We start from the raw sequence: 23,854 nt of genomic DNA on the forward strand, positions 1-23,854 counted from the left end.
ATACTTCTTGAAATTAAGAAATATGTATATACAACATAATACTACATAAACCCATGTACATAAAGTCCATTACCTTCCTGGGCCTACAGAATACTCTTCCTTATCTCAACTATACAGGACTTAGCCTGTACTGATCTTAGTATTTCCCCTTTTGCCTTGGCTGCTAAGAAGCTCAGAGCTAAGATTTTCACGCAATTTCAATAGGTAACTGTAATTCAGATTATACTTCTTCTACCCCCATATTACTTGATTCTTGCCCTTTTTTCCATTTTAATGTGTATGTGTGTCAATGCATCTTTTGATCCCAGTCTCAGACTGTAAGCTGCCTTAAATTCTTATTGGAAGTAGGCTAGTTTCAATTTTTTTTAAATGTTGACAATATTCTCTCAATTATTTAAAATAATTATCTCAAAACAAGTCTGTAAGGATCTATAAGGATCTTGCTCCTAACTACCTCAAAGGGTTTAACATTGGGCACATATTATGCAGTAAACACAGTAAATGGGATATGCACCCACACTTCCTTTAAAAACAATGTTTATTGACTTGGATGAATGTGGCAGAGAAGTAGGGAGGCATGAAGTTCCTTAATCCTTCAAACACAGCAGTACCAAGGCCAGAAGACTTGGAATTCCAGGAATCTGGGCTACAGAGTGACAGAAACATCTCCAGGGGCCTACAGGGACAGTTTGGCAGGACAGGGATGCATGATTGCAAATTGGGAGAGATAAAACAGACAGCATAGGCACTGACTGAAGGAGGATCTCCTTCAGTGGAGAGACAAAAGAAAGAAAAAGAGAGGCTGTGGAAGCATGGTATTGTATTTGGACAAGAGAAAAGCCTCTCTGGACCATGGACCAGGGAACGGAAAAAAGCAGTTAGTCTCTAACTTGCAAACAGCCTTAGGAGTGACAATCCAGGGTTGTGCAACTTTCTCTGGACCAGGACTGGAGCCGGCTGCCAGTCTGTGCACCTGGCCCTGGCGGGGAGGGGGAGCTGGCCCCAGGCTCGGTAGTGAGCTCAGAGGTGATTTGGGAGAAAGCTGTCCCCCTCCCTCAAGTGCCGTGGCAGGGGGTATATTGGCGTTCCAAGGACAAAAGACCCTGCAGGCACCTGCCAGCCGGCGGGTCCTCTATCAGCTGGTTGGGCAGAGTGACACTACCCTGGAACCAGGGTGCCCAGGGCAGGATCCTTTAAAACAACGGGGTCTGAATCCCAGCCGAGTGCCTGGGAGGCATGGGAGACTGCAGCAGGACAAACCAGCCCACTCTCACCCACACGGCACTGTGAGGACAGCCTGAACATTGTGGTTTGGAACACCCGGTCCAGGGAGGAGAGACTGGGGTGTCGCCATTTTTCTCCCCATCACCAAAAAGGTGGGGCTTCAGAGAGGACAGTGGGCCCCCAGTGGAGGTGGGACCCGCCTACACCAAACCACACCCTCTGCACCCGGTAACTGCATATCTGCCAGAACAAAACTGACACTGACCAAACCAGATGGCCCCTCCTCCAGACCAGCACAGCCTCCATTCCAAGGCATCATCAGACAAGTCTGATGATTTTGCATTTCTGATTTGATTCTTGGTCAAGTCTTATTTTATACACACATACACACTTTTCTTCTTCTTTCTTCCCTTCTCTATTCTGGTTGTTGGTTTGCTTAAACAGACATTTTTAATGTATTATTTTTACACCTCTTCTGTATCTCCTTCTTTATTTTCCTCTCTTTCTCTCAGGATTAAGCCATATAGTTTCTCTGAATCTCTGCTTGGTCATTTTTCCCCCCACCCCTGTCATTTCTCTCTTTGTATGAGATAAGGCTTCTTCCACTCTACTCCTTTTTAAATTTTTTCCAGGGTCACTTCAATGAACAAATCAAAGCACACCTGGTGGAGGGTCCAAACCACCACGAGTAGGGAGATAAAGCAACCAGAGTCACAACAACAGAGAGTACACAACACACTCCAAAAACACCTCCTGAAGGGACAGGCCCTGGACAATGTATGACCCCTTTTTAATATAGTACTGCTCGCAGGTGCAGGACACATAACAAGCTATTAAAGCATGTAAAAGACAAAAAAGTAGCCAAAATGATGAAAGGGAAGAATTCTCCCCAAAAGAAATTCCAGGAAGGAATGACAGCCAGAGAATTGGTCAAAACAGATATAAACAATATATCTGAGCAAGAATTTAAAATAATAGTCGTAAGACTAATAGCTGGGCTTGAAAAAAGCATAGAAGACAAGAGAATCTATTGCTGCAGAGATCAAGGACCTAAGAAATAGGCACAATGAATTAAGAAATGTTGTAAATGAGGTGCAAAATAAAGTAGGTGCAATGACAGCAAGGATGGAGGAAGCAGACAGGAGAATAAGTGAAACAGAAGATAAAATTATGGAAAATGATAAAGCTGGAAAAAAAAGGTAGGAAAATACTAGACCATGAGGGGAAAATTAGAGCCCTAAGTGATTCAATGAAACTGGCATAGTGAAACCGGCAAAACACAAAGATAGAGAATTCTGAAATCAGCTAGGTACACATGGGCCTTAACCTACAAGGGAAGACACATAAGGGTAGTAGCAGACCTGTCCTCTGAAACATGGCAGGCCAGAGGGAGTGGCAGGAAATAGTCAATGTGCTGAATAGGAAAAATATGCAGCCAAGAATCCTTTATCCAGCAAGGCCATCATTCAGAATAGAAGGAGAGACAAAGGCTTTCCCAGACAAACAAAAACTGAAAGAGTTCATGATCACTAAACCAGCACTGCAGGAGATCCTAAGGGGGACTCTGTGAGTGGAAACCACACTGAGATACCACCTTACACTGGTAAGAGTGGCTAAAATTAACTCAGGAAACAACAGATGTTAGTGAGGCTGTGGAGAAACAGGAACCCTCTTGCACTGTTGGTGGGAATGCAAACGGGTGCAGCTGCTCTGGAAAGCAGTGTGGAGGTTCCGCAATAAATTAAAATAGAACTACCCTGTGACCCAGCATTAGCACTACTAGGAATTTATCCAAAGGATACAGGTACCCCAATGGGTATAGGACCACTATCAACAATAGCGAAAGTATGGAAAGAGCCCAAATGTCCATCAACTGATGAATGGATACAGAAGATGTGGTTTATGTATACAATGGAATACTACTTGGCAATGAGAAAGAATGAAATCTTGCCATTTGCATCAACATGGATGGAACTGGAGAGTGTTATGTTAAGTGAAATAAGCCATACAGAGACAGATACCATATGTGTTCACTCTTATGTGGATCCTGAGAAACTTAACAGGAACCCATGAGGGAGGGGAACAAAAAAAAAAAAAAAAAAAAAAAAAAAAAAAAAAAAAAAAAAAAAAAAAAAAAAAAAAGGAGGTTAGAGTGGGAGAGAGCCAAAGCATAAGAGACTCTCTTAAAAACTGAGAACAGGGGCGCCTGGGTGGCTCAGTCGGTTAAGTGTCCGACTTCAGCTCAGGTCACGATCTTGTGGTCCGCGAGTTTGAGCCCCGCGTCAGGCTCTGGGCTGATGGCTCAGAGCCTGGAGCCTGCTTCCGATTCTGTGCCTCCCTCTCTCTCTGCCCCTACCCCGTTCATGCTCTCTCTCTGTCTCAAAAATAAATAAACGTTAAAAAAAAAAAAAAAAAGAGAACTGAGGGTTAATGGGTGGGAGGGAGGGGAGGGTGGGTGGTGGGTATGAGGAGGGCACCTGTTGGGATGAGCACTGGGTGTTGTATGGAAACCAATTTGACAATAAATTTCATACATTTTAAAAAAAAAATGAAAAAGGCTGGAAGGAAATAAAACGATGATAACAGATGTGTTAGGATGCTGAAGTTACAGGTTTCCTTTTCTCTGTTTTACGGACTTTCTGCATTGTATTTACATTGCTTTTACAGTCACAACACCTTTGAGGATGTATTTTAAAAATCTGATTGAAAAGTGATTTAACTGGATTGGGTTCATTAGAACACATTTCTTGGCAGCAATGTGTGTGTGCCAGGCAGCTACACACTGGGAGTAATGAGGCTGCACAGACAACAGTCTGCCGTGTGGGGCAGGGAGGGAACAGAAAGGTTGTAAAGGTGGGGAGCAGGTGCTGGAGGGTCTGGGAATGTTAGGCTAAGGACAGCAGGTTCCTGAACAGGGGGCAACAAAAATACTGATGGTGAAAACTGGAGAGAAGAAAAACAAGCTGCCACCACAGCTATTTGGGAATAAAAATCTTTTAACAAAGGGCAGAGAGGATAACAAAAGGGTAAGGGGAAGCCAGTGAAGATGTGAAGTTACAAAGGCTAAAAATAAAGAAGTAATAATTGAGCTTCTAGAGGACAGCTCAAAGAAAAAGAAAACCAAAGAACTTCTCAGATGTTAATTTTTACAACCACTACTACTTACTAAGAGCCAATTATAAGTTAGGCGAGTGGCAAGGTATTCTAGGTACGTTATCTATTTTAATCCTCACAATATCCCTATAAAGTGATACATTATCTTCAGTTCCAGATCAGGAAACGGAGGAACTTACCCAAAATCACTTAACTAGTACCCAAGGAAGACAGGACTCAAATACAGTTTGGCTCCAAAGTACATGCCCTTAGTCACCTCCCTGTATGGCCTACATTTAAACTCAAGAGGCGAGGCAGGAGCCTGGAGCAGCAGCAACTGGGACTGGGGCCACCTGGGGCGTGTCCTGTAGTGCAAACAGGCAACCCGAGCTCACTACTGCCCGTGTGAACTAAAAACGAAGACAAAACTCCATGAACACTTGAGTCCTTCCAACAAACCCAGAAACTTACTGGAATTTACCTAAATAATACAAAGAAAAAACACCCGCAAGCCTGGAAGTTTCTAAGCCCTGGTATGAGGGTGCATCTTCACAGCGTGCACTCTGCCATGACCCACCCTCACGTAAAGCACCCTAGAGACCAGCAACTACCGTGACTGTGCACTCGATTCCAAAACGTGGCTGGACACTCTGCCCTCAATGACCTGGGTGGGATAAGGACAGTGGCCCTAGGAAATAGGCACAAGCAGGTGAAATACTGAGGAGTATGAGGAGTATAAATATTTTCAGATGTTACAAATAAATGACAATATGTGTACTTGGGTGTGTTTAACCAAGTTGGAACACAGTAAATTCTTTTTGTCTGGATTAAAAGTGGCAGGATGACCCCAATATCTCCCATGAAAGAAGAAAGTAAGTTGGGGCAAAGTTATTCATATTCTCTCTTTTCTGCTAACCCTCCTAAAAGCTTAGACATTGTGATGAGTTAAGAGAATCAGGTTCTCTTCTAAATAGATTCTGAAACTGCACTTTTAGCTGAAATTAGAGCCAAATGTCTTTGGATTGATGTGACATGGAATGGGAACATTAACCATAACGTTAAAAAAAGAGAACGTTTGTTCTCTTTTAAAGAGGCAAAAACTGAATGATATACTGAATATTTCCTAGAAGTACAATGGTGGGGGTGATTAATTTGGGGAGTTTTGTTTGTGAATACTGTAATGTGAATTATCTAAGCCATTTATCTTCTGGCATTTCAAAGGCTGCATTCTAATTAAAGATGAAAAGTTTTAGCAATCTGGAATCTTGAAGAAAAAAAAAGGCAGAACTGTTTTGGAATTACTCAATGTTCCAAAAGCATTATCTAGAAAAAAAAAAAATTCCTCTCACAGATGAAAGGGTATAGTTGAGGGGCTCAATTTACAGCGTTTCACATCTTAAAAGGAACTAGTTCTTTTTTTTAATTACAGTAACCAATTCAGAGTATTTAATTGTGGACTACGGTGCTCAAGCTTCTGTGACTGGGGGAAGAAAAACTTCTCACATGGAACATCAAGAGTGAACCGTGCCACGCTGCTCAAAAGCAAACAGCGTACCTCCTCTGTTCAGCTACTCTCCAGTAAAACCCCATTTCAAATACACATCACCAATTTACCACCACCAAAAGACCTCATCCTGCGGCACCAAAATGTCACAAAGCACCTGAAGCTAGGAGTTGGGAGGCTCCAGGACTAACAGGCCCAGGCCCAGCAAACAACACAGCACAGGACAGATCAGAGCCTATCACAATCAACCCCAAGGAAACGACCGTGTGTGTGTGTGTGTGTGTGTGTGTGTGTGTGTGTGTGTGTGAATTCTATTAGAGCCGGTACTACTTGAAATTACTGGCACATGGATTGAAGCTTACAAATCTCATGACATAAAGACTTTAGATGTAATGGGATTTGTTTTCACAGGATTTGACTTTTCTCTGGGGAAGACATAGCAGCAAGGCAAAAACAGTTTAAGGAATGCCACCAAACTTTCCGAAAGTCTTTTATAGGATTTGAGGAAATGGCTACAAAATTTAATCCCAGAAGTTTAACTGATTTCAAGTGCTTGCAAATATGTAATGACAGATGCCATCAGGCTTAACCCTGGCAGTGGTTTAGTTAGCTATAATGTCACAAGGCCAGTCTCTTAGAGACAGCATGGCACGTCACCTTGGCCACTGAGTGAGATAAGCAGCATCATGTGTTGTTTTCAGACTTTTGAAATCTCTGCAATAGCGTCCTTTTCTCTAAAGAGAGAAAAAGGGAGAGAGGGGAGGGGTGCACCTGCACATGAGACTATAACCCTTAAAGGGCCTGTAATACTACCCTGAACTACTTACCGATGAAATCGACTGATTTGTCCAACCACGGCAAAATTTTCTCGCAGAAACTATCATTCACAGGCACGCGCAGGAAATGAGACTCGGGGATAAAGTCGGGCTTAGGACAGGTATTGCTGGCATTTAACACATAACCAATCCCATTCTGTTGCATCAGCTCCTGTGGAGGGAAAGAGCAATTAAAATGTGAGCGCCACACTGAGGAGTGTGAAAGCTTTCCACACTGAAGAGGAAAGCTTAATATCATGATCAAAATTACTACTTTCCTTGAAATCAGAGTTAATTCAATCGGTGAAATCCAAAAACCTAGCGCAATGACATTTAGAGACTTCAGTTTCAAGCAGAATTGTTTTTAAGGGCAAAAACCTGTTTCCAATGGCATGCTTGAAGAACACACATCATGAATACAACCAATTCTCTATTACCTTCACTGCTGAGAGAGAAGTCGAAGAATACAAAATAAAACCATGACAGTTCGCTCTGACTTTAGAATACAGGTGCACACAACAAGAACATTTTCTTCCCAAACCGAACATGTTGATTGTTCTCAAAGACACAGTCCTAGGTAGTCTTTGAGCTCAGAACACTCTTGTGAAAGATTGAATCTACTGCCAGAGCTTTATCAGCTCTACATGCTGACAACTGACTCGTAAATACAGATCCTCTTCCATTTCCGGCCCCTCCTTCCAACCACCTACTGATGTCTCTATTTGTATGCTCCTCTGGCCCTTCAAACTCAAAATGTCAGAAACTCAAACACAGTATCATTCTGTGCCCCAAATACTGGTTTCCTCTTTGGAATCCAAAATTGGTTTGTGGTAATACCATTTACTCAGACACTTGAGCTGGAAAACAGGATCCTTTCATTTCGCTTCCTTCACGACCCCCATCCAAATGGCTGCCACAGCCTTTTGGTAGAACCTACCCTCCCCCTCTCCACCATTTGTCCTCTCCTCTCTGTTCCATCTGGTTGCTGCTCAGTCAGTGGTCAGCCCTCACCACCACCAGCATCACACAGAGCCACCAGGGAGTTCTTAAAGCTTGCGGGGTTTCATCTCTAAACCATATACTGAACAAGAACCAAAGTGATCTTTCTTACAGTCAAACACGGGCTAAGTGCTTTGTTCACACTTTAATGTCATCATCGTCTCGCTGCCTGCTCTTGTCCAAATCCCCCAACAAGACATGTACGCCCACGCTTCCATTCTGGCGTTCACACCATTCCTGTGCCTGTTCCTCCTCCTGGTGACTCTCTTCCACTTTGCTGGCTTTGTGGAAATCAGCCTTACTATGTACTCCTTCCACTGACGCATAATTAACCATTCCATTCCCTGCCCTTCCAAAGTACTTTGTTCACTGAGCACACGGTTATAATTAGCAGATAATTTTTGTCTCTCCTATTAAAATAGCGAGGTAGATCTTGGACTGATTCTCACTTGTTTTTCTACCTTTGGCACCGGCTACGTAGTTACACTCAATACGTGTTTGTTCGACTGATAACGCCGTCTACCGTTCTCCAGACAAGCCTACACAACCCCCCTTCATTTAGTTCTATGTGTTCTAAGCCTAAAATAATTCCCTTGTAAGCAACGCTGGTCATTTATTCCCTTTCTTGGAATGGCACCTCCTCTCCAAATCTTTTCCAACTACCTGAAAGACAGTTGATGATCTTCCTGTTTTCCCTCCTGAGACATGCCAATTCCCTGAGTCTCTTCATTTACATCTGGCACAAGAAATACATCTTACATAAAAGGCAGACTTAATAAACCCTCTTTCACCTGTGAGATGATGTCAAAGAACGGCTTTGAGAACCAGGTGAGCTTCCTGGAGTGACTGACGCCTCTGTGGTGCCAGAGCCCCAGTCTGCTGATGCTCTCACGTGCTTCTGCTAGGTTAATAACTAGGCTGTGAAGATCTCCATGGTGTTCACTACAACTTTTAAACTTGTGTACATGTAGCAAAGGTCACGTTTGTTTTTCTGCACTGAGATTACTACCATTTGATCAACTGCAGTATCTCCCATGTAAGAACAGCAGCAGGTCACTGGAGTTAAGAGCCTTTCAAGCCTTTCTTGCCAATGGTCCTTAAAGAAATGAACCATCTTATGTGTCTTTCTCCTATCCACCAGCAGTACTACAAAGGTTTATTAAATTAAAAGTAAAGGGAAGTAGTAATGTCGCTTTCCACCCAATTCAGTAATGAGGACCTAGAAGTTTCAGAAGACAAAAGGCAGTTCCAAGAACAAAACATGTTACAAGTGTATAGTGACTGTCGAATTTGATTTTCCCACAGAAAGAACATAACAATGTATACTTCTGACAAGTAGCCTCATAACCTACAGTTTATAGAAATGGCCACTTAACCGAAATTCAGTCAAAAAATATTTGCTGAGCACCTTTGCTAGAGGTTTATTAATAATATTATGGTACATGGCACATATTAATAAAATAATATCTAACAGTTAATGAATGCCTACTTTTTCCAGGCACTGTGCTAAGCATTTAAATAGACTGTCTCTCTGGGGCGCCTGGGTGGCTCAGTCGGTTAAGCGTCCGACTTCAGCTCAGGTCGTGATCTCGCGGTCCGCGAGTTCGAGCCCCGCATCGGGCTATGGGCTGATGGCTCAGAGCCTGGAGCCTGCTTCCAATTCTGTGTCTCCCTCTCTCTCTGCCCCTCCCCCGTTCATGCTCTGTCTCTCTCTGTCTCAAAAATAAATAAACGTAAAAAAAAAAAAAATTAAAAAAAAAAAAATAAATAGACTGTCTCTCAAGGATGTGAAGAGAAAGAAACCTTCTTGCACTGTTGGCAGGAATGCTAACTGGGGCAACCACTCTGGAGAACAGTATGGAAGTTCCTCAAAAAGTTAAAAAATAGAACTACTCTATGATCCATTAACTGCACTACTGGGTATCTATCCAAAGAATACAAAAACACTAATTCAAAGGGATACATGTGTCCCTATGTTTACAGCAGTATTATTTACAATAACCAAATTATGGAAGCAGTCCAAGTGTCCATGGATAGATGAATGCATAAAGAAGATGTGGCATGTGTGTGTGTGTGTGTGTGTGTGTGTGTGTATTGGAATATTATTCAGCCATTAAAAAAGAATGAAATGTTGCCATTTGCAATGATGTGGCTAGAGCTAGAGAGTATAATGCCAAGTGAAATAAGTCCAGGAAAGACAAATATCATATGATTTTACTCATATGTGGAATCTAAGAAACAAAATAAGCAAAGGGAAAAAAAGGGAGACAAAGCAAGAAGCAGACTCTTAACTATAGAGGATAAATTGATGGTGATCAGGAGAGGTGGGGGGTGGGGAGGGATGGCTGACTAGGTGATGGGGATTAAGGAGGGCACCTGTCATGATGAGCACCAGGTCATGTACGGACATGCTGAGTCACTATACTATACACTGAAAGTAATACGATACTGCATGCTAACTATACTAGAATAAAAATAAAAAACTTAAATAGACTGTCTTATTTAATCCTCACAACCACCCTCTGGTATGGATACTATTATGATTCCCATTTTAAAAATGAGAAAACTGAGGCTTAGAAAGTTACACAATGTTTGCAGTCACACAGCTAGTGAGATAGAGTCAAAGTTCAAATCAAGAATATCCACCTCCAAAACCTGTCCTTAGTGGCCATGCTTTGCTGAAGTTCTGTTTAAAGCAAATTAGGGGTGGTGTCTGGGTGGCTCAGTCAGTTAAGCATCCAACTTCGGCTCAGGTCATGATCTCACAGTTCACAAGTTCGAGCCCCAGCTCACAAGTTTGAGCTGACAGCTCAGAGCCTGGAGCCTGCTTCGGGTTCTGTGTCTCCCTCTCTCTCTGCCCCTCCCCTGATAACATTCTGTCTCTCTCAAAAATAAAAATAAGCATTCAAAAAAAAAAGCAAATTAGATGGAGCAACAAGGGAATTAGCCTACATATACACATCCTTTGTAACTAATTCAAGTATTAGAATATAAAGTTTAATTTCATTCTTTATGCCCATTTCAACTATCATTAACAAATTAGAAAGTAGAGGGACCACTCTGGCCTGCACTTCTTTGAGGAGACTTTCAGAGCAACTCAGGACACATTTGAGGACACTTACACAAAGTGTTGATTTTGCTCTGTTTCCCCTTATTGTCACCTCAGCTGTTGCCACAGGCATTACAGTGCTGGCCTCTGCCATGTTTGCACAGGTATCTACTGCTGCAGGGGGAGAACTGGCTCCCTGCGTGCAGGTCCACTGCCCTGTGCTGACTGCTGCCACGCACCAACCTTCAGCAACACCGCCATGCTGGACAGACGGAAATGTGCAAAGGGCACCATTCTGACCTGACATATTTAAGATACATCAATAATCCAACCTTACAATGCTGTTTATATCTCAAAAGCATTTTTCACTTATAAAACAGTGTACCATAAAAGATGCATTTAAGTAGTAAAGGTTTTTTTGAGTATTTATTTATAATTTCTACACCCAACGTGGGGCTTGAACTCACAACCCTGACATCAAGAGTCACACACTCTTTTGTGACTGAGCCAGCCAGGTGCCCCAGCAGTTTTTTAATTTTAAATAACTGGCAAAAGGGGAAGGGTGAAAAAGACTAATATATTAAAACTGAGTGATGATAAAATAATTTAAACACAGGGGTGCCTGGAGGGTTCAGTTAAGCATCTGACTCTCGGGTTTCAACTCAGGTCATGATCTCACAGTTCACAGGATCAACCCCCCGCATAGGGCTCTGTGGTGACAGTGTGGAGCCTGCTTGGGATTTTTCTCTCTCCCCTCTCTCTCTGCCCCTACCCAGCTCGTGCTCTCTATCAAAATAAATAACCTAAAAAATACATATGAAAAAATAATAATTTAAACATGAAATGAGAAAAAGGAAATGATCTTAATGGTAAATATAACTTGCTTTATAAAAATTTTACTGTAAAAATATTTATTAAGTCAATTATTCAACTATTCCCTGAAATTCTTTTTGCCATAAGATGGGACTTGATAAATAAAACATGGCTAATTTTAAAAACAAAGAGGCAAACAAAAATCCAAAGATGTTACCATGTAAAATTTAAATATAACATGGTTACTAAATTGAACACAATATGTAATCTGGTGGCAGTAACTACATCAATGCAAAAGTCAGTAAAATAATACATATACACTTGAACCACTTTAATTTAAAACAAATAAATGTACATTCATTCACTAATTTCTGATGCTGGACCATGGCTGCTGCTTTTTTTTTTTTGTATGGTTTAGCTGATGGGAGTTCTTAAGCAAATCACAACCAAGTGCATATACTACTTAAGAGCTTTCATTTCTCAGAAGAGCAAAAACCTGTGAAACAACATCAGTACAGAATCCCGGTTTATGACTGCCCCTCAGGTATTTTACAGTTGCCTTACTGCTTCCTAGTTTAGACAGAAAAAAGACGTAAAGCAATTTGGTTTTCCTGGATCGTCCCAAAACATTTAACCTAAATCATAGAAAAACAACACTCTTCCCTCATTCATATTTCATGGGCGTATGTAATATTTTAATTAATGTGCACAATTATAATAACAAGTACGCTGGCCTAAACAGGTTTGAGAACAAACACGATACCTCCTGGTAAGCACACTGTTCCAGCAGTGGAGGCACAGGAGCCTACTGCTAGCCTAGCCGTAAAGCGGGCAGCACCTGCTGGGCCTCAGGGTTGAGAGGTGGGTGAATCGCTGAGTTTTGAAGGTTCATGTAGCCATACATTCTATTAACTTGCTCTCCGGATTGTTTTTACAAATGTACATATAAGTGGCTCGAGGGCATCTTAAGGCAATGTTTCTGATGATGGTGCTGGGCTGGAACTACTATTAGGAAGAATGGGTCTGTTTTATAGAATGATTGCTTTCATTTGCACATGAATGTCAAGGACTTCTTACTACACTATAAAGAGATATTTATGGAATTTGCTCAGTTTTGTTTTACACAACTGAAAATTTCTCTGCCCCGTTATTAAGCATCACAGTTTGTAAGATTCCAGAGGCACTCCCATTATGCCATTTAATATGTAGCTCAACTTTGTGCTAAGTCTGTGAACAAATGTTTTCTACTGGCAAAATAATCTTCTCTGGCTTCAAATATCCTTCTGATACCTTGGTCTCTCAGTTCTTTGAACTTCTCACCTTCACCATTCACGAATGTGACCCAGTCAGTCCCGGTCATTACCAACAACCTTGGCCTGTCCCTCATCTTGACCTCACAGCACCCCCCCCAACCCTTCCTCCTCTCCTTCCAGCTCGCTCTCTCTCACACCACCACTCTTGGAATCCTTTCGTTCCCCTGGATCTACACTTCTCTGACTCTACCCCCTTTTCGGTCCTTCATCTTCATGGTATCTGTCTGCCTTCCTTGCCCAAGTGAAATTCTGTGGTCCGTCATTATAAATTACTCCCTTGCCTCCACCCTCAACTCCTGTGTCCCACTATGGCTTCTTCACACTCACCCAGCAAGATTACAGCCCTGGGTCAATCTAACTCTCCATCTGGTTTGCCTCTGCACCCACGCAGCCGCACCCACACCCGCCTGGTCTGTGTCTGCGCCCATGCAGCTGAACACAGCCAGAGAAAACCACTCAGCAACGCTGCTCCATCTCAATTCCAATTCATGCTCCTCAGCAATCGTTTTATTTCCCTAGGTTCCCTCTCTCCTACATGCCGTTCCACCCATTTCCCCTTTTCTTCAAATTCCTTCTCCTCACTCTCAGCTGACAGAGGATCTTGTTTCCTGGGGTACTGAAAAATGTACACAGTCAGAAGCAAATTTTTGTAAATTTCCTCTAACCACATTTACCCTTCTAACAGCACATGCACCTACCTGTGTGCTCTACCTTCCCTCCTGCTGCATGGATGAACGCCGTGTGGCAGGAATAATGAGAAGCGTGTGGGTACTGGACCCAGAAAAACCAAAGCACAACCTAGCATGTTACTGCTTGTAACCTGAATGATCTTGAGTAGGTCGTCTAACCTCTCTCAGCTTCAGTTTCCTCACCTGTAAAGTAAGGCTAATGACGTACATTTTATAAAGCTATTATAAGGACAAAATAACTGGCACATAATATAAGAGTCTCATTAAATGTTAGTTCCCTTACACTTTATCTTATTTTAAAAATAGCTTGTGGGAAGGTAAATTGGCACAGATACTATGGAAAATGATATGGAGGTTCCTCAAAAAATCAGAAATAAAATTACCATATGATCCAAAAATTCTCCTTCTGGGTATGTATCTGAAAGAAATGAAAACACTAACTCGAAGAGACATCTGCACCCCCATGTTCACTGCAGCATTATTTACAACACTCTAGATATACAGAAGTGTTCTATCAATCGATGAATGGATAATGATGTAGTACAGGTATACAATGAAGTGTTATTCAGCCATAAAAAAAGAATGAAATCTTGCCAATCTTGCCATTTGCGACATTATGAGGACATTATGCTAAGTGAAATAAGTCAGAGAAAAATACTATACAGTCTCACTTACATATGTGGAATCTAAAGGAATCTACTCAGAGATACAGAGAACATATGCGGGGTGTAGGTGACAATGGTCAGAAGGGACAAACTTCCAGTAATAAGTCATGGGGATGTAATGTACAGCACTTAAAAGTTCTCATCAGAGGGGCGCCTGGGTGGCGCAGTCGGTTAGGCGTCCGACTTCAGCCAGGTCACGATCTCACGGACCGTGAGTTTGAGCCCCGCGTCAGGCTCTGGGCTGATGGCTCGGAGCCTGGAGCCTGTTTCGGATTCTGTGTCTCCCTCTCTCTCTGCCCCTCCCCCGTTCATGCTCTGTCTCTCTCTGTCTCAAAAAATAAATTAAAAAAAAAAAAAAAAAAAAAAAGTTGAAAAAAAAAAAAAAAGTTCTCATCAGAAGAAAAAAAATTGTAACCGTGTGGGTGATGGATGGATTCTTGCTTCAATATACAATTAAGAAAACTTTCAAAAATAACATTTTTGAGTCAAAAATAATCTTTATTTCATTATTTTATTATTATGATTTCCATTCACAATTTTTTCCCTCTCAAAGCTTCTCTCTCCTAAATAATGAAATAAACTTTGCCCTGTAGTTGGGACTAATTTGTAAGTAAGGGTCCTATAATCTGTTGTTGCAGACTATGAAGTAATAAATGGAACACAGATTGATATACAAGCCTTAATAAAACTGCTCTACTTGGCCAAGTTTCCCATGTTCAGCTAGACTGAGGAGAGAGATCACATTAAATCACCAGGGGCACTGCAATTTTAGACAATGGAATTGTCACTTTTTTTTCTGAAGTCCATTCAAATAAATATTTTTGCATTTGCCACTCCTTTTGCCTTCAAAACTGACCTTACGTCCTACTTCCTCCATCCAGCCTTCCTCAGTCAACCACACCCACTGTATCCACCACTCACGAAAGCCTCTGGTATACCCCACCTCTTGAGGACATTGACCAAGGGCCCTGTGAACCAGGAACTGTCCTTGGTGCTAGGGATACGTGATTTCATTTGAACCTCACGTGAATGCTAGAAGGCAGGAATCATGAGTTTGTAGGTGACGAAACTGAGATTCAGCAACTTAGCTAAAGTGATATGGCTGGTAAGGTAAGACCTGGGAAGCAAAACTGCCCACCTCCAAGGCCAGCTGTCAACCAACACGCCAGGCTGCGTTGGTAGTGGGAGTTCTACAGTCACTCACCTCGTCTTGTACATCATTGTGGAATGAACTGGTCTTGTCTACTCAACTTGAGCACCATGTGGTGTATTTTTACTGATAATTTTGACCTTTGCCTTCCTGGATCTTATGGAAACCCTGAAGGCAGTATTCTGTGTCTAGGCTACTAGTTCTGGTAAGAAAACAACAGAGAAAGTGGCAGTCATCCCAGTGGCAGGCAACACAACCTGGCAGCACAAGAAAACCAACCTTGCTGATTCCAAGAGTGAAATGAGCAACACCAAGAGTGCCAACAGCACACTGTCTGGATGGGGGGCAAGGGGGCAGGAGAACTGCTAACTTACTGCAGATATAGCTCTGGCTTTGTGACTACTGACAACAGGTGATTCCATCATACATTTCATGCATTTAAGTGTGAAACTAAAGTCTCTACTGGAAATGTTAAGCGATAAGGCAGAAAATCAGGAACTTTGGTCTTTCAACAGTAACTAGAGATTCTTGCGCAAATCCCACTCAGTTCAGATGTGAACTGGGCACTGGCAAACTACTTTTAGTACAGTAAGCTATTCCTGTTCCAATTCTTGTATAAAGACTAGAGAATAAAAGAACAGACTGTGAGAAACAAAAGTACAGTTGTGAGGGGAAAAGAAATTGAAGGTATTCTTTTTGCTACCAATGACTTCTTACGGTCTTTTACAGAAGAGCTATGCCTTGGAAACCTGAGTAAAATTAAAATATGTTGAAAGTATTGACCTACACTGTCCTCTGTGGTAGCCACAAGCCACATGAGGCCACTGAGCACCTGAACTGTGCCACACTGAGATGGGTAGTAATTATGAAATATACACCATATTTTAAAGACTTAGTACAAAAAATACATTAAATAGCAATAGTTTTTCTACATTGATTGCACATTGAAATAATATTCTAGATATACTGTGATAAAGTTATCAAAATTAATTTCACTTGTTCTTTTTTACTTTTTTAATAAAGCTATTGAAACATTTTAAGTATATGGCTTGTATTACCTTTCTAGTGGACAGTGCTGGTACAGAATGTGCTGTAGGAAAACTAGGGAAAGAAAATCTCAGCAGTGACTCAAGAAACAGTTTAGATCGTCAGTCCTTCATAACAGCCTGTTCTAGAGAGTTCTAGCTTCTAGAAGATGGGTACGTCTGGTGTTATATGAACACAAGCCTTAAAGCCAGAACAGTAGCTTGAGTGAGGATGATCTCTGCCACTAACCAGCTTTGAAGTCCATGACTTCCCAGCCACAAAATCTTGGGTAAGTGACAACTCAGAGCCAACCTATGTCTTAATCCTATTATGAGGGTTAAATGCAATAATATAAAGAGCCTAGCATTTTAAGTGGTAAATATGATTTTAATAAAGTTTCTATGATATGCTTTTAAAATATATTGGTGTCACTTGATTTAAAAGAAAACTAGGGGTGCCTGGGTGGCCCAGTCGGTTGAGCAACGGACTCCAGCTCAGGTCATGATCTCACGGTTTGTGAGTTCGAGCCCCACATCGGGCTCTGTGCTGACAGCTCAGAGCCTGGAGCCTGCTTCAGATTCTGTGTCTCCTTCTCTCTCTGCCCCTCCCCCTCTCATGCTCTGTCTCTGTCTCAGAAATAAAACATTAAAAAAAATTTTTTAAAAAACTAATAAAATTAGTGGTCTTATCATCGATGTTTTTAAAAACTTCAGCTTCTAAATTCTAATAAAAAGGTATGTGCTATTAGGAAAAATTACAAAATCTTCATCTCTGGAGATCTTCGGGAAGAGAAGCAGCATATTATTTCTCCTGGAAAGTTTAAATCAGAGAGCTGAGCAGAAAGATCAGTTCAAGCTATCTGTTCAACAGAGCCACATCTGGTCCCAAAACTCATCTGTTGGGTGTCGTGGAATTCACTTAATGTTTCTGGAATATCAGCTTCCTCACTGACCAAGGAAAGGAGGCTGACTGCATGATCTCTAAAATCCCTGTCAGCATCAGGACTCTTCTCAACAATGAATCCAGAGGTCACTATGGGATTCCTGCTCACCATTTTCAAAGCATGCTTACTTCTCACCATCCTTTACATCTGCTGTAAAGAAGTTTCCTGACAGTCTTCCACAAAACCTCCTTGCCCAGGCTGTTTTCCCCTTGAGCTTCCATAAATTTATTCCTTCCCTACAACCACCTTCTCCCAATGCTTCTGTGTACATATCCTCTTCAGCCTGTTCAGTGTCCACTGAGAAACCAGCTGAAGGAGAAAACCATCCTCTCCCCATGTCTTCAACTCCAGGGTCCATTTTAACCGCTAGAGTCGTTAACAGACACATATGTTAAACCTGGAAATGGTGCACAGCAAAATGAATGTGCCATTTAACTTGATGTCAAAAGTAACAAAAATGATCTATAACACAATTATTTGTAAAAGCACCTGCTGACTGGTTATGTTTTTTTGTTTAACTAGGGGTAAATCGGGACAGCATCCTTAACTAGGATGAATTTTATTTCATTTTCTGATTGAGGATTAACTAAAACATCTTCAGCTTTATCCCAGGGATGCATGTGACTGTAGGAAATTAATTTTGCTTTCTGTGACATAGTTTGCTTATCTCTAAAAGAGAATAATCACGTGTTCAAAGGAACTGTGACCCCACCAGAAAGGCTCAATAAAAGTATAAACTATCGGCAGCTCTTCCTGCCTATGGGTCCTGTCCCCGTGTTTTAATAAAATCATCTTTTTACACCAAAAAACCCCGAAACAGTATAAACTATCAAATTTCAAATCTCTCACAGTAAAAGCAGAGATATTAATAACAGTGTCGAGGCAAAATTTTACAGAGGTGGGAGTTTTGAAAAAAAAAAAAAAAAAAAAAAAAAATGAAAGAATCCCCCACTGCTGGCAAACAGGGTATTTTTGCTTTTCACGTGCTAATACAAGCCAATCTGGGAGCTAGCTTTATGGTCAGCCCAACTCTTTCAATTACTCAAGGGGAAAGGTTAAGGTACCTCCCCCCTTTACAAGTAAGTAGCACCTGTGGGGTGCCTGGATGGCTTAGTCAGTTAATCATCCGACTCTTGATTTTGGCTCAGGTCATGATCTCACGGTTCATGAGACTGAGCCCCACAGTGGGTTCTGTGCTGACAGGGCAAAGCTTACTTGGGATCCTCTCTCTCTCTCTTTCTTTCTCTCTCTCTCTGCCCCTCCCCTGCTTGCTCTCTCTCTCTCTCTCTCTCTCTCTCTCTCTCTCTTTAAAAATAAATAAATAAAGTAGCACCTGTAAGTCACCAACAGGTAAATTAAGATCTTTGATTGCTCTTTTAGAGAAAAACCTCTTTTCTGGGAAGTTAGAGCACAGTTTCCTAGCACTACCAGTTAAGAGCATATAAGCTGTGCAGGCAGGCAGACCTTAGTTCTACTACTGTTACACCTGTACCATTAAATACGGTGGCCTGGATCACTATGGATTCCTCTATTGGGCACGCCAGCTTCACGTGTGTGAACCTTTTCAGCAAGTCCGAGCTCCTCCCTCTTCTTTCTCAACGAAGCTGCTCCAGGCAGCCACTGACGGGGCAGCCTGCAGTGTGTGCTCTTAGCCCTTCTCCTCACCATCTTATTCCCACCCCCATCCCTCCAGCCAGAGGCTCTTCTTCAATCCAAGCTCAGCCTGAGTCCCTTTCTAGTATGCCTCAGTAAATACAGTTACAAATGTGAAATAATCTAGGAAGTATCAGCCTTCCTGAATGTGCCCAATGACTACTACAGAACAATTAATACACTAAGAAAATCCGGCTACACTTCTGACAAATCCTGTCCTATCCCAGGTCTCCCGGATCTTTGAGGAACAAGCAAGTGTGACAACATTTACATCTTATGGCAAATCAGTAACATCAAACAAAACAGCCCTCCAGAAGCTAATGCAAGTGCCACAGGGAGTCACACTGAGAATGCTGTACTTCCTTTCTGGAAGCAACAGCTGATGGGCAATCGCGATTTCTCCAGCTGCTAACAAGAAACCCTACAATGAAGGATATTTTCAAAGCACCCACCTTGTTGAGGACATCTCGCTGGCAGCCAAGATAAAGATTGGGAAGAATTCGGGTTGGCCCAATGTTGGCAACAGGAAGGCAAGGCTGAGAAATGCAGGTAGGGACTACAGCAGATTTTCCTTCACAGAGGCCAGGGAAACAACGGGAGAACTCCGCAAACCCACCTAAAAATACACATAAAATTACTATGCCATGCACTAAGATAAAAATCAGCCTTTCGTTAACTGCTCAAATATAACTCTAACTGGTTAAAATAAAAAAAGTCAAATCCCACAGATGCAAGTGGACAGCACTACACACGTACTCCTGTCCACAGCGGTCCACCACGGAGCCTGGCATACAGCCCGGCAGTGAGCCTTGGCTTACAGGGCCACGATGGGGAGCCGTACCCCTGAGGACACCTAACTGGACCCGTCTCTTTCTCCCTCTCTCCAACCTCACCTACCCTACATTTCTTCCCTGCCCTCAGTCTCCCAAATGAATACTCTCCTATGGAACTTAAAGAGGATTTAAAATAAGTAGCAAATAGGGGTGCCTGGGTGGCTCAGTCAGTTAAGCAACTGACTCTTGATTTTCGCTCAGGTCATGATCTCATGGGTTCATGAGATCAAGCCCCGCACTGGGCTGTGCACTGACAGCATAGAGACTGCTTGGGATTCTGTCTCTCCTTCTTTCTCTGCTTCTTCCATGCTGGCATGCACATGCTCACTCACTCACGTGCTCTCTCTCTCTCAAAATAAATAAATATTTTAAAATAAAAAAAAAAAAAAAGTAGCAAATAAGCCAAGACAACTACTCAGAGAGGTGAAATGGGATATAAAAACAAAACAAAAACAACCATGAACTGAGGCCAGATGTTATTTCTTCAAAATAAAATTGATCAAGTTAAAAATGCTAGAGTTAAATTTAAATCTTCCTACTATGTAGGTTTTTTATGTCAAAGGGATTACAGACATATGCGCCCCTACTCTTGCAAATATTCTCCACATCAAGTCCTTGAAATTCCTGGACAGTTAATCAAGGTTCCTATAATTACCAGTGACTCCTGGGATCCACTGTTCATTTTGCTGAGCACTATGAAGAAGTGGTGACAGACCCTAATTTCTTAGGGTATGTGAAGGCCTTGTGGCAAGATTCCTACACCCAGAAGAATCCCGTTTTTCCTAGTCCAGTCCTTACTATGATCTGCTCTGTGACCTTCATTAAATCACCATCTTGCCATTTCTTAATGACAAGACATCTGCCCAACCATTGGAGGCACCCTCACCCCCTCTGAAAAAGAAAAAATGAATATGGTCTTCCCTGGGTTTTCCAATATAAATATTCCTTGCTATTCAAATCCAAACCCAGAATCTAAAGATTCTGATACATTTTTAGAGAAATCTTCTCCCAGCCAAACCCTCATTACTCACCAAGTTCAAAGTCAGGAAGCAAAGAGATTTGGATCACAGGAAATACTTGTATATTTTTAGTACTATTTAATTAAAAAACAATTAACATGTTATTAGGACAGGGCAGCCCCACTTTTACCTCTTCAATCAGGCCCTAAACAAGATCTTAAAATCTCACTGAACATTTATCTCCAGTTCTTTGAGTTACATTCTGTTAGTCTTTAGTCCACTTCCAGAAGCAACTAAAACATGCCCTCAAAAACTGCAGACATGCAGGGAGCTAGGAGGGGAGAGTATGTCATCCCTTTTATCCCCTATAGTATGTTCAACTGAAGTTGAATCTGCTGGACTCCTGTGTCTACTGTCTGTACTCAGTACAGGTTCCACAATGCAGCAAGCTAGGATGGCAAGGGGCCTGTGACAGCTATGGTACCCGCAAAATGCTGAAGTGTCATTCCTAGCCTCCACCTAAGTGTCTGTGCAGTTTTTACTCATCAGCAGTTCTTAAGGTAACCTGATGGAAAGGTAGGCAGTTCCATTACAGAAATCCCATACTCCTTCATGTGATAGATGAGGCCCTCAGGATGTGTTCCCGTATAGTTTCATGGCTTCATTACTTACCATTTCCAAGCACGGCCTCCAGCCACACAAAACCCACTTTCATTTCACACTCTGATGCTGTTCTCTTATTCAGGACTTATTCAGGTTCCTTATTCAGGAAGGAATTCCTTATTTAAGGAATAACCTTATTTATAAATAAGGAATAAGGTTTTTGCCAAATTTTGGTTTTTGCCAAAACAAAATCTGTGCTGACAGAGCACAGATAGATTTATTTTTTGCCAAAAATAAATAAGGAATTCCTTATTTAAGGAATAACCTTATTCAGGTTCCTTATTCAGGAATCTTCCTTATTAAGGAAGATTCTCTTATTCAGGTACCACCACTACCATGCCCTGTGCATGCACACGCAGCAAGCAAAACGCAGACAAGCCCCAAGACTGACGGCAGAGAAAGAGCACAGGCTGAGTTCAGATACATTTAGGACCCAGCCTCACCTGGGAGGCCTTCCTCCACCCTGGATCTGCAGCTATTTGTTTAGCTACATCTTGTTAGGATTCGCCAGAGACACAAAGCGAAAAAAGCAATGCTCTAAGGTTACATTTCCCGAAGTGTGCTCCAAAGCACTAAGGTCCTACAGGAAGTTGACAGACAAGATACTGGTGCAAAGAGTAAGAGAAATACTGCGTATCATATTTCCCTGGGAGAATCACAGCACATATTAGCATATTAAAGACTCCAAGGAAATGAGTTTAATGTAACTCAAATAAGTTTCCCAAACCATTCCCCCCACTGCCTAAAATCTATTTATAGTAAGGGCAACTCGCACTTGAGGAAATGTTACACAAGGGCCACTGCAAGTAATGAAATGGAGCCAGTCACAATTCCTACACCTATGCTCATACAGCATAACCCACAGGGAACCTCAAGAAAGCGGTCAACCTACCTTGGCCTATGTATAACAGTGTCACTGATTAGTATTTATAATTTTGTTTCTATTAGTGTTCTGTTCCTTTTCAGTCTAAGTGCATAACACAGTTATTTAAGGTGAGGTGTGTTGTTTTTTTTTTTCCCCCCGAAAGTAGTTCTTCTAACAGTGTTAAAGGGTCTCATCATTCTTTATCTACCTTACACCTACCCAACATAATAACTGACAGGCACTATTCTGATTACAATTTAATTGTAGGAGTTTAAATATTAATAAGCTTCTGTTAACTTCTGGGTCCGGTATTTCTCCACAGAGCTGTTCTCAGATTTTTTTTCTATCGTGGCTCTAATACAGTTCATGTAATAGCCTCTCATTTAAATCTAACAGAACAATATTTCAGTAAATATTCTCAGAGAAAAGAGAAACAATCCAAGGAAACTCCAGTTGAATTCCATTTTAAATTTATAAGTAATCAGATAAACAAATAATACAAGTAATCAAAGAATTACTTAACAATAATTGTTAACGTTAGCAAACACTAATGTTTGGTAAGCGACAAACATTGCTCTAAGCACTTTAAAAGTATTTATTCAATCTTTGTAACTATGAAGTAGGTGCTATCATTATTCCCATTTTACAAATAAGAAAACAGAGGTTCAGAAAAACATAGGGTAATAACTGGCAGAATTAGGATATGAGCCCCAGCAGTCTGGCCCTAGAGACTATACACTCAATGGCTGTGCTATATCATCACTTCTCCAAATACTACGAGATTAACTCCCTCTTAGGATACGGGGACAGCCTTGCTGATTTCTATGGGGTCCTGCCCTCACTAGCCGTGGCCAGTCAGGTCTCAATACCAGGCTGAAAATGGCCATGGGCCTCTCCCAAACTGATGGCAGAGCCTCATTTCCCCAAAGCTACATGGTTCAAAAGCTTCAATGTGGGAGAAAAAAAAAGGGCAAGAGGTCTGACATAACCAGAGACACAAGAAACTCTAAATGCACTTTGCATGAAACCAGTAACAGAATTGACAGATGAATTAGTTAAAGTATAAATACAGTCACTGGTCTGTTCAGGATCACAGTGTGCAAGGTGGTTGTGAAACTGAAAGCTGTCTTGAGGACTTTCAGGCCATCCTCCACAAAGCAACTCTCAGAGGGGACACAATTTGGCAAAAACCACAGAGTCAGTCACTGTTGGCTGTTTGAGGTCTGGCCTTATCACTAATTACTACCATGATCCTAAATCACTTTTAACTTTTGAGTATCTCAAAAGTGAGTGTGGCTCTAGAAAATTCTAAGAGAACAGAAATAAGAGCAGGAAACCAGTTTTTAACCTCAAAACAAAACAAAAAAGCCAAACAAAAACAGCAATAACACACGGTAAGAACACATTATAAAACAAAAAGAAATCTTTTTTACCTATCTTTTCAATGAATCTCTGGCACAAACCTGAATAGCCTTAAAATACTGAACAGATTTTACTAAAATCAGAGCATACAGTGCTCAGTCTTGACTGAGATGTCCCAAACCATAGTCGCTTCCAGAAAACACGACCTGAGCCAAAGAGTACATTTTCCCTGATCT

General features: G+C 41.6%; 1 protein-coding gene across 8 annotated transcripts in view; it reads right to left on the bottom strand.

Annotated features, from left to right (window-relative positions):
• The window catches only part of DUSP16 (dual specificity phosphatase 16), a 90,463-nt gene that overhangs the window by 7,662 nt on the left and 58,947 nt on the right, over positions 1-23,854 (bottom strand). For all 8 annotated transcript variants that reach the window (XM_081796113.1, XM_081796111.1, XM_081796112.1 and 5 more), the window contains 2 exons: positions 19,389-19,552; positions 6,649-6,808 (listed from right to left, as the gene is read on the bottom strand). In XM_081796113.1, the coding sequence (XP_081652239.1) occupies positions 6,649-6,808; positions 19,389-19,552 (324 nt within the window). The remainder of the gene's footprint in view (positions 1-6,648; positions 6,809-19,388; positions 19,553-23,854) is intronic.

Source organism: Panthera onca, chromosome B4, assembly GCF_046562875.1.
Source record: "Panthera onca isolate mPanOnc1 chromosome B4, mPanOnc1 haplotype 2, whole genome shotgun sequence".
NCBI classification, from domain to species: domain Eukaryota; kingdom Metazoa; phylum Chordata; class Mammalia; order Carnivora; family Felidae; genus Panthera; species Panthera onca.